The 11,214-nt window shown below is 38.9% G+C and overlaps 1 protein-coding gene across 1 annotated transcript in view; it reads left to right on the top strand.

Moving 5' to 3' along the window:
- The window catches only part of cdhr2 (cadherin related family member 2), a gene marked incomplete in the record, with an annotated part of 23,016 nt that overhangs the window by 8,334 nt on the left and 3,468 nt on the right, over positions 1–11,214 (top strand). Inside the window, 16 exon segments of the mRNA XM_014014664.1 lie at positions 97–243; positions 1,140–1,215; positions 1,316–1,425; positions 3,523–3,729; positions 3,819–3,968; positions 4,447–4,608; positions 4,706–4,767; positions 4,873–5,116; positions 6,469–6,708; positions 8,112–8,181; positions 8,273–8,863; positions 8,964–9,035; positions 10,504–10,553; positions 10,636–10,787; positions 10,922–11,018; positions 11,123–11,211. Of these exon segments, the coding sequence (XP_013870118.1) occupies positions 97–243; positions 1,140–1,215; positions 1,316–1,425; positions 3,523–3,729; positions 3,819–3,968; positions 4,447–4,608; positions 4,706–4,767; positions 4,873–5,116; positions 6,469–6,708; positions 8,112–8,181; positions 8,273–8,863; positions 8,964–9,035; positions 10,504–10,553; positions 10,636–10,787; positions 10,922–11,018; positions 11,123–11,211 (2,519 nt within the window).

Here is an 11,214-nt window from a genome sequence, read left to right as displayed (position 1 = left end):
TTTTTTTTTTTACCAACATTTATTAGCCCATTTTCAAAAATACTAATCAGATTTAAATTTTAACAACACAATCGTAATGACTGTGTTCTTCTACAGGATGGCGGCGGCCAATGTGGTTCTGGCCCACACAGAGTTCAGTCAAACAGTATGTTCTCCCTCATCACGGTCGACGACGTTCCTGACCTTGACCCAGTTTTCTTGAACATTCCTCCTGCACTGAAAGTTGAAGAGAATTCACGCATTGTGAGTGTTGTTTTTTTTTTTTATTACCTTTTTATTATCTTTTAATGAATGCTCTTGTAATGGTTTGGCTGTCCATCATATTGACAAGGCTACTAAAGCAGACCTGTTGGGTCAGCTTGTTTGGATTTGTTGGTGTAGATTCTCCATCTTCCAGTTCATGACAATTAGTTAAATAAAATGTTTCACCTCTCATCTCCTCAGCCTCTACAGCTTTGATCTTAGGAATTCCATATTTAATTTAGTGCATTTTATATAATGATGTTACTTGTTTGAAAGTGTGAATGGTTGTGAAATGGTTTGGGAGGAAGAGATAAATGATAACACCCTGTCTATYAAATACTGTTTTTTTTCTTTTACAACTTCTCTCTTTTCTCAACACATTTTTTTCCCTGTGTGTGGAGAACATTGTGTTCAAAAGTGTGTTTTTTTAATGTAAGGGAATAGTTAGCAGACTTACTTTTGCTCAGCATTAAACGTGACACACATGAAACCTACTTTGGCTTGATGCTGTTCCTCAAACTGTTTGAAGGAGCTCACACCTTTTATTTCAGACAGGTGCATTAAATTAGATCTGTCAAGTGTCGACGTACAATAAACCAATAGGAAAACAGAAATAAACAACAAWTGAGAGCACTAAAATACAAAGAACATTAATGATGTCAACAGGAATAGTTGTAGTCTTGACCTGAAAAGTTGGCTCACCTGTGTTGTGCTGCATGTTTCAATCTTACTGAAAGAATTTTATCAACAAATAAACCTGGAACGACTGACCATACAATACCATACCATWTACTGTACCGTACTGTACCATACCATCACAGAACCAAATTATTATTCAGTACAATAAATACGACAAAACCACAGGTTTTAAAAATCCGTTTCGCTCTTTTTTTCAGGACCTTGCTGTGTATACAGTGATCGCAATCGACCAGGACGAAGGAGTCAATGATGATATAATCTATTCTATTCAAGGTAAGTTGAAAAAAAACAACCTTATTTTACTGTTGTGAGTAAAAATAAACAGAAGAATAAAGAAAGTAGTTATTCAATTATTATTATTTATTTTTTACAGATTCCAGACCACCTAACTTATTTAAAATCTCAGTCAATGACGGGGTCATATCTGTATCATCAGAGATTGACAGAGAAGTTACTGGTGACACTGTAACCCTCACTCTGAAGGTAAAAAAACAGGAAAGATTATGATAATTTCCGGTCTTTGGTTATTTGGCTTTTTATTTTATTTAACCTTTATTTCAATAGGCAAAACATTAAGAACAGTTTCTTATTTACAATGTTGGCTTGAAACCGAACAATTTTTGCTGTTACATCCACTTTGTACAATTCATCTGAACCACATCATGTCAACATAGGTTGTCTAAAACCATGCTTTTAAAAGTGGGGGCTGAAGTTGCTAGAGGGAAAAAAAGAAAAATGCTATAAAAATAAATGTCATCAAATTAATATTTTAAATTATTAACAAAGGGGTGGTGGTCCCTCTAATTAAAAAGGGCGACCGCAGAGTGTGTTCCAACTATAGTGGGATCACTCTTCTGAGCCTCCCTGGTAAGGTCTATTCGGGGGTTCTGGAGAGGAGGGTCCGTCAGATAGTTGAATCTCAGGTTCAGGAAGAGCAGTGTGGTTTTCGTCCTGGTCGTGGAACAGCGGACCAGCTCTACACCCTCAGCAGGGTCCTGGAGGGTGCATGGGAGTTCACCCAACCAGTCTACATGTGTTTTGTGGACTTGGAGAAGGCGTTCGACCGTGTCCCTTGGGGACTCCTGTGGGGGGTACTCCGGGAGTATGGGGTACCAGGCCTGTTGATACGGGCTGTTAGGTCCCTGTATGAACGGTGCCAGAGCTTGGTCCGCATTGCCGGTAGTAAGTCAAACTCGTTTCCGGTGAGAGTTGGACTCTGCCAAGGTTGCTCTTTGTCACCAATTCTGTTGATAACTTTTACGGACAGAATTTCTAGGCGCTGCCTTTTTGGTGACATTAGGATCACATCTCTGCGCTTTGCAGATGATGTGGTCCTATTGGCTTCATCAGATTGTGATTTCCAGCTCTCACTGGAGCGGTTCACAGCCGAGAGTGAAGTGGCCGGGATGAGGATCAATGCCTCCAAATCCAAGATCATGGTCTTTAGCCAGAAAAGGGTAATGTGCCGGGTCAGGGAGGAGGTCCTGCCCCAAGTGGAGGAGTTTAAGTATCTCGGGGTCTTGTTCACGAATGAGGGAAGAATGGAGCGGGGGATCAACAGGCGGATTGATGCTGCATCTGCAGTGATGCGGGTGCTGTACCGGTCTGTCATGGTGAGGCGGGAGCTGAGCCAGAAGACAAAGTTCTTGATTTACTGATCGGTCTATGTTCCTACCCTCATCTATGGTCACGAGCTTTGGGTAGTGACCGAAAGAACGAGATCGCGGATACAAGCAGCTGAAATGAGTTTCCTCTGCAGGGTGTCTGGGCTTTCCCTTATAGGTGAGAAGTTCAGTCATCCAGGAGGGACTAAGAGTAGAGCCGCTGCTCCTCCACATTGAGAGGAACCAGTTGAGGTGGCTCGGGCACCTGGTTAGGATGCCTCCTGGATGCCTCCCTGGTGAGGTGTTCTGGGCACGTCCCACTGGGAGGASACCCAGAGGAAGACCCAGGACACGCTGGAGGGACTTTGTTTCTCAGCTGGCCTGGGAACGCTTTGGGATTCCCCCGGATGAGCTGGCCCAAGTGACTGGAGAGAGAGGGAAGTCAGGGTCTGTCTGCTTAGGCTGCTGCCCCCGCGACCCGACCCTGGATAAGCGGCAGAAAATGGAGGGACGGAAATTATTAACAAATCGCTTTTAGTCTGAAAGCCCAATCTTGACCCCTCTAAACCCCTCATTAAACATCTTGTCATTGTGGCCAAATAGTTACATTTTAATAAGATAATAAATAACAAAATAAAAGAATAAAACTCTTCTCCAGAAGACATCTGGGTTGTCCATGTACGCAGCTGCAAATTTCAGTCAAGTCTCAAGGTGTTGGTTTGGAAGTATAGGTTTATATCTTGGAGGACCGTGACACTTAAGTTCCAGTAATTTGCAGTTCATTTCAAGTTTTAGCACTGGTGACTGATAACCAACTTTCCTTCCTTTTAGAGAGACAGATGAGTACTGGTTAGTCCAATAAGTGCAGTCAAACAAATTATTTTAGGCTAGCAAAGAAATACCAGCTGCAGTCAGTCATGAACTTTTCATTTTGCATTACCCTGACTGTAAAATTCCTCCTTTTGCTTTATTTTAGGCCACTGAGAAAAATCTGGACATCCATGGACGTCAAGCAAGTACAACAGAAACAATGCAGATCACTATTACTGATGTCAACGACAACCCGCCTGAGTTTTATGATTGCAGCGTCTCCTGTGTGAAAAAAAATGAGTTCACAGATGAAGTCTTTGAACACTTCAGTGGATCTATTTCCCTCAATATGACTGTCAAAGATCCTGACAAGGTGAGAAATAATCACAAGTGAAACATGTATAATTATTATTTCCCAAGTGACATTAACGAGTGAGGATTGGCTCTTCCTCCATTTTACAGTTTGTCAACACTAAACTAACGCTGGAAGGAGAGGACAAGGAAATATTTTCTGTGTATCCCTCAACCACAACATCAGACAGCCTTGTTCAGCTCCGTGTTATACAGCCCGCACATCTTGATTTTGAAGAAAAACAGCAAATGGTTCTTCAGGTAAAAAAAGAAAGAAAGAAAGAAAGAAAGAAAGAAAGAAAGAAAGAAAGAAATATACTTAGTAAAAAGAAATGAAAGCTTTTCTTTTTGTAGATTTTTCTTTGTTGTAACAATGCTTCTTGGCAAAAAAAATCTTTTACCAGACCTGATTGGCAGCACCTGGGGGTACCAGAACCTCCAAACAAGTTTTACCAGCAACAGCATAGCAGAGAAGATTTCGCAAATTTTTCATGTAAACAACCCATATACCCATCTCTACTGCTCGTCCCACAAATGCATGTTCCTTACAAATGTGGCACCCTTTGAACAGGAAATTAGGCTTTCCAACGATACAAGATTTATTTCCAAGAAGTGTTGTTTCAGGAAATAATCTACCAAACACTCATTTTCTAACTTTTTAGACTAAGTTTAGATCATTTAATTGTGATGTGACTTGAAAACTTAATTGCTACTTTATGTGACCTATGCTGTGTTGCAGATCATTGCTGAGGATATGGATGAACCCAGCTTCCGCACCACTGCTACAGTCACTATAAACATTAACGATGACAATGACAAGAGCCCCACCTTTCCAGAAACCACATATGAACTGGAGGTGCCTGAACACTCTCCTGACGGGACAATTCTGGCCAATATTACTGTGAGACTATTATTATCTCAAAAGTCAATCATACAATGTATAATACATACATAAAACGCAGTTTTTTTAAAAGTTTTCAAAAACTTTTATTTTTCAGGCAGAAGATCCTGACACAATGGATCAAGGCAAACTGACCTACAAACTTCTTCCAGAAAGCATGTATGTTTACACTTGATCATCACTGCAGTATTTCAGTTTATCTGAATTCATGGGGCTACTGTCTGCCTTCCACTTGATCTCTATGAACTATTTGATGTGTTCCAGATTGAAATTCTTTGATGTCGACCCAGTCTCTGGCACAGTCTTTGTGAAAAACGGGGCTGTGTTGGATCGTGAGAGCAGATCTCTGTTAACAGCCACTTTGGAGGCCAGAGACACAGCAAACAAGCCCGGCTCCACGGTACTGGAGATCACATTGACTGACATCAATGACCAGCCTCCAGTCATCAACAGAGTATCTTACCTGGAGAATGTTCAAGAGGGCAACACGTTTGCATACAGGATTGAGGTAAACAATAATCATTCCCTAACCACTTTCATTCAAGTTTCAATTCATGCATCATTTAAATAAAGTTATTGTAAGTATGCCATGTGCAAGTTAAATTTATTATATATTTATACTCCAAAAAAATATGTCAAGATTTGTTTGTTTATTGCACTTGGATCTTATATCACCATCTTTGCTTAGTGTAAAGTATCATGGACCAGTTTTGGGGCATGCCAATGTGTGACCAAGTGTGAAAATGGGTCATGTTGTGTTTATGTGCAACAATGACTGCAGAAACATGAAAAAAAGTTAGAATATATGAAATAATTAAAACTTCAGATTGTTGCACTGAGGCCCAGTGTTAGTGTAATACAGCAGATTTAGTTCTAAATACGTTGATGTAGTTTATGGAGATCTTGACTGTGTATCAATTTTGCTGCCTACAGAACATTTTAGCCACTTAATTTTACAAAAAAAAGATGGGAACGAGCTCTCTTAAAACTTGAACACATCTATAGAATTATATACAGTTTAGTAACGATAACATACAGCATGCAGATGACTACAGACCACAATAACAAATGCATTTAGCACCAATTAAAAAGCACATTCTTTAACCAATTAATATTTATGCCAAATATGATGTGCAGCCAAGAAGGTAGTTTATTCAACATTTAATGAATAATAGGTTGGCCTGCCTCAAGATTATATGTTAGCTAAATGTTTATCACTCAGCCACATTGGTCATATTGTTGTTAATATGATCACTGTATACAAATATATGCTCTGGCAATATATTTGATGTTATGGGATACTAATTATATAAGTAATTCATATATTATAGTGAAAATTATTGCGCAACAGCACAACTTTACCTTTTATTTGCATCTCCAGATTGCTATTTTAGACAATAATCCCAACATTTGAGCAGCATAACAGTTCTGGACAAGTTTGTCCTCCTTCTGATTAGAAATTGGTACATCACAAAGCAAAAAAAGCTCTTTAGGCTGTGTAATTGTCTATCATTTACTTCACAGTTGGTTGCCCCCAAACAATCTCACAAACCACTGCACACCATATCCAGTAGCCGACACTAAAAATATCTATGAAATGCTCCATTGCTCTATGTTGTCTTTCAATTTTCAAAACCAAAATTGAAATATTACTAAATTCAAATTTAGCAATTTTTAAATGCATCTGTAATAATTGAGCAAGCTGATTCAAAATAGTTTAAACAATGTTTTTTTTGTACAATGTTACAATCTCTATGACATTTTGAAAAGCCCTCTCAAATGAAGAGACTGCACTAATATTATTACATAATAGGGTTTTGATGCTGCTTCTTAGTTTCTGCTGTTTTCTGATTTGGACAGGCTACAGATAGAGATGACCCTGATACAGTAAACAGCCAGATCCTGTACAGTATAGAACCAAGCGTGTTCAGCAACAGCTTCACTATGGATGAAAACACGGGATGGCTGAGAAGCAAAGGTGAACTAGACCGGGAGGAGCTGGATCCAGAACTCGATGGCAGAATTGAACTCAATGTAACAGCCACCGATAAAGGAGTTCCCCCACTTTCCCACACCGTCCCTTTTGTCCTCACTGTGGGGGTAGGTCTTGTTGCAAATTCTGTGTACTACAACCCCTGGCAAAAAAATATGGAATCAGCAGTCTTGGATGAGCACTCATTCAGACATTGCATTGTGTAAAACAAACTCAGATCAAAAACATGATACAAAAATGTCATTCCAAAGTGCAACTTGTTGGCTTTCAGGAACACTCAAAGAAATGAAGAGAAAATATTGTGGAAGTCAGTGAATGTTACTTTTATTGACCAAGCACAGGGGAAAAAAATGGAATCACTCAATTCTGAGGAAAAAAGTATGGAATCACTCAAATTGGAGGTAGAAGATAAGGACACACCCAGTCAATATCCTTTCCCCAAATGGACACCTGCCTGAGATTAGATCTGCTCGTTAGTCTGCAGTTAAAAACACCTGAAGTCATGACACCTTGGAGGGCCAAAAAATGAAATAACCAGTATAGCTGAAGTGATTCCTGAATTAAAGATTAATATTTCAAAAAGAAGATCAAATTATTTGAGTTAATGTGCTATATTATTAGCTTTTGAATGGGTGGGGGATAATAATATAAATAAAATAATAATTTGCAGTGATTCATTTTCTGCATTGTTGAGTATTGAAAAAGGACATACAAATAATCATCAAAATTATATTATATGAAATTATGGCNCATTTTCTGCATTGTTGAGTATTGAAAAAGGACATACAAATAATCATCAAAATTATATTATATGAAATTATGGCTGTTTATCATAGGATATATGAACAAAACAAAAATAATATTATTCTGGACTCCTGCTCATGTAGGTATTTTGGGTAATGAAAGAGCAGATAGGTTGGAGAAGGAGGCTATAAAAAGAAGAAATTGATTTACCAGTAAAATTTTCTAAATCTGAAGGCAAAAGTATAGTTTGGAGAGGAAGCAAGAAGATATTTACATGGAAGATATTTATATAGGATGCAAAAGTTGATGTAGTAAGGATCAGAGGAAAAAAAAACAGGAGAGAGGAGATAATTATAAATAGAATAARAACCGGTCACAGTTTTTTTAAATGGAAATCTTTTTAAGATGGGGAAACGTGATGTATTTTGAATGGTCTTTTGTTTATCTGTTTTTCATGATCCCATGATTTTTTCCTCAGAATTGAGTGATTCCATTTTTTCCCTGTGCTTGGTGAATAAAAGTAACATTCACTGACTTCCACAATGTTTTCTCTTCATTTCTTTGAGTGTTCCTGAAAGCCAACAAGTTGCACTTTGGAATGACCTTATTATTGTATCATGTTTTTGATCTGAGTTTGTTTTGCAGAATGAAATGTCTGAATAAGTGCTCATCCAAGACTGGTGATTCCATACTTTTTTGCCAGGGGCTGTAGTCTAACAACTGATGAAAGCATTCCTTGCTGATCTTTTCCTCTCATACACCTCAGGATATCAACGACAACTTTCCAAAATTTGTAGCAGCTTCTTACGCCTTTTCTGTTAAAGAAGGCGAAAAAGGCAAGTAGTTTATATAATAAAACTTTTAATTGTTCAGGACTTTGTATCAGAGTTTATAATATACTAATTTGTCTTCTTTTTTTCTGATCAGGTGCATTTGTAGGTTTTGTTCATGCTGTGGATCTGGATCAAACAAACGCCTTCAATCGTATTTCTTTCAACATCATTAGTGGGGGCTTTGGCAGTTTTGGCGTTAGAGCCAGTGAAGCTGAAACAGGCATAGGCTATGTTGGGAGGATCGCCGTTGACCAGGACATTGAGCTGGACTTTGAGTCAGAACGCAAAATGTTTGAATTGCAAGTGGAGGCTACAGATCCAGACAGATACAAGGATACTGCGACGGTAACGGTGACTGTATTGGACGTGAACGATGAGAGGCCTGAGTTCTTGCCGATGGATCCTGTGAACATAAAAGAGAACACTACMATCAATGAGCCCATCGGAAAGTTCAAAGCACACGACAAAGATACCAATCATTCCCTGACCTACGAGCAGGAATCTGTCAATTGCAGGTGTAATAACACCATGAGATCCTGCGAATGGTTTATCCTTGACCCAAATGGAGACATTCGAGTCAACCCAAAAGAGAGAGTGGATTATGAAGAGTGTGACCAAGCAGTGGTTGAGGCTCAGGTGGTGGACGAATACACAGAGAAGGGAGAGAACAACAGCGTTAAAACAGGTCAGGACTTAGTTTGTAAAGCACAGAATAGCACTGAACTAAGACAGTAAATACAAATGAAGACATCTCACACACAAGCTGTTTTTCTTTTTTCTTTCAGGACAAATGGTGGTGTACATTGAAGACATCAATGACAACATTCCACAGTTTATTCATTCAGATGCTGTAAATGGTGTGTATTTATTTACCTGTTTTTTCATAAACAGAACAGAGATCTATTTCTTACAGTGTTTGCACAAAGACCACACCCATGACCATAATGCCATGTGGTTTTCTAACACATTCTCATGTCGGACTCGTAACATATTGCCACTTGGGCGCTCTGCACCCAAACGTCGACGCGGGGGGTACACCCGCGCGTCCGTCCTTGGCGCCCGCGGCTTTTCTAGGTTTGCGTGACGTCTGTGGTTAACATGAGGAATCAGGATTAATGTTTAACTTTAGGGTCTGTGGTTAACATGAGGTTAGGGGTTAGTGGTTAACTTTAGGGTCTGTGGTTAACATGAGGTTAGGGGTTAGTGGTTAACTTCAGGGTCTCTGGTTAACATGAGAGGTGTGGTTAACATGAGCGATCAGGGTTAATGGTTAACTTTAGGGTCTGTGGTTAACATGAGCGATCAGGGTTAATGGTTAACTTAAGAGTCTGTGGTTAGGGTTAGGCTCTATAAGGCTAGTAGAAGTTAAATTTAGGGTCTAGGATGGTTAGTTTCATGCAATTCGWGTCTTGTAAAAACACATTGTCCTCCTCCGCTCCATCTCGTACAGCACGGACGCGTGGGGGGTACCCCTGGCGTCAACGTAATGATGCTTGGTCAAGCGTCAATACCTTGATGCAAATGGGCATCAAGGTATGGGCTCGATTCTCAAATGTTGCCAGAAACAATGTGAACCAGATAGAGTTGAATAAATTTCATAATAAGAACAAAATTTAGCAAGCCGCAAAACATTCCTTTTGATTTTTTTAGTAACTCAGACTTGTAGGATGAAGGGGTCTTTGAGAGGATATGGATCTTGACAATTAGTTTGTTTCATAGAGTCATTCAATTTAGTTGTTCGATTCTGAACAAGTTGCATCATCATGTAGGGTTGGGTTATACGCCATTGCATCACATGGGCAGAACCATTGTTTTAAGAGGAACCCCTCTAACCCCTTCCCCCTGAGCAAACGTCACATCTCTCTACAGATTTCTAGCAGAAYACATTTAGCTAAAGACAGTTTGTTTTATACATAGTTCTCACAGACATAAACATCCAGGCACATTATTTTGGCCGACGCCATCTTTGTAGGTTAGCATTTGGCTTGTAGCATGAAATGATTGAAACAGAAAAGCAAGCAACAAACAAAACTAGAGAAAAAAAGCCGTCAGACGAGGCAGACATGTGACCAGGACACACTGGATGAGCCATTTGCTAAAAGAAATGTTTAAAATAAATGTTGTTGATTAGATTTAAGAAAAGGTCCTCAGACTGACTAGAAGATCTGTTTGAAATTTAGAAAATCAAGTTGTATATGTACACCGATTGTTTAAAAATAACTCTTTAAAAATTAWAATGAAAAGCAAATGAAAAAATACAAGTTTACGTTGTCACTTTGAGCGTTAACACAAATTCAACACCAAATTTTCTTCCTTTTTATTTAGTTGTGGTGGCTGAAGGTTCAAATAAAGGGACCTCGGTGGCACAAGTCACAGTGAGTATGACAAAAACTGACTGCAGACATGATGCAACATTTCTCATCAATGAACTGAAAATATGTCTTTTTCTATTACCAGGCTTCAGATAGGGACTCTGGAAAACACAGCGAGATAGTGTTTAAAATACAAAAAGTCCAGTTTGAACACACCAATAATCAAACAGAAACCCTCGAGATCAAGTTTGAAGTTGTCACTACTCAACAAGGTGCCAATTACATTGGACTTATTCAGTAAGTAATTACTTTTTACAGCTAAAAGATTTAGTCTTAAAATTTGAGGTTTTATGCATTATAAATATAATGGGGAGCTAATTTTCATGTAATACGTGTATTGCTTCACAATTGATATTTTTCACTTCCCACAGGTCCTCCGAAGGCCTCGATACAACCCTGAGAGGAAAGTATTTGGTAACAGTGACAGCAACTGATACTGGAGGCCTTGAGTCCTCCACTGTAGTAGAGGTGAAGCACTGGTTGATATTTTTATTTAAAAAACAGACATGCACAGATAGATGTTTAAAAAGTGCAACTTATGTTAATTGCTTATGTGCTTCTCGTTGTTGCAGATATTCACAGTTGATGACACCTACAAAGTTATACTTGAGTTTGAACGGTCAGAAGCCCATGTCCAAGAAAACAAAGAGGAGATCAGGAGGTG

Source organism: Austrofundulus limnaeus, unplaced genomic scaffold (assembly GCF_001266775.1).
Source record: "Austrofundulus limnaeus strain Quisiro unplaced genomic scaffold, Austrofundulus_limnaeus-1.0 Scaffold118, whole genome shotgun sequence".
Classification (NCBI taxonomy): Eukaryota; Metazoa; Chordata; class Actinopteri; order Cyprinodontiformes; family Rivulidae; genus Austrofundulus; species Austrofundulus limnaeus.
This window is presented reverse-complemented; position numbering and strand designations above follow the sequence as displayed.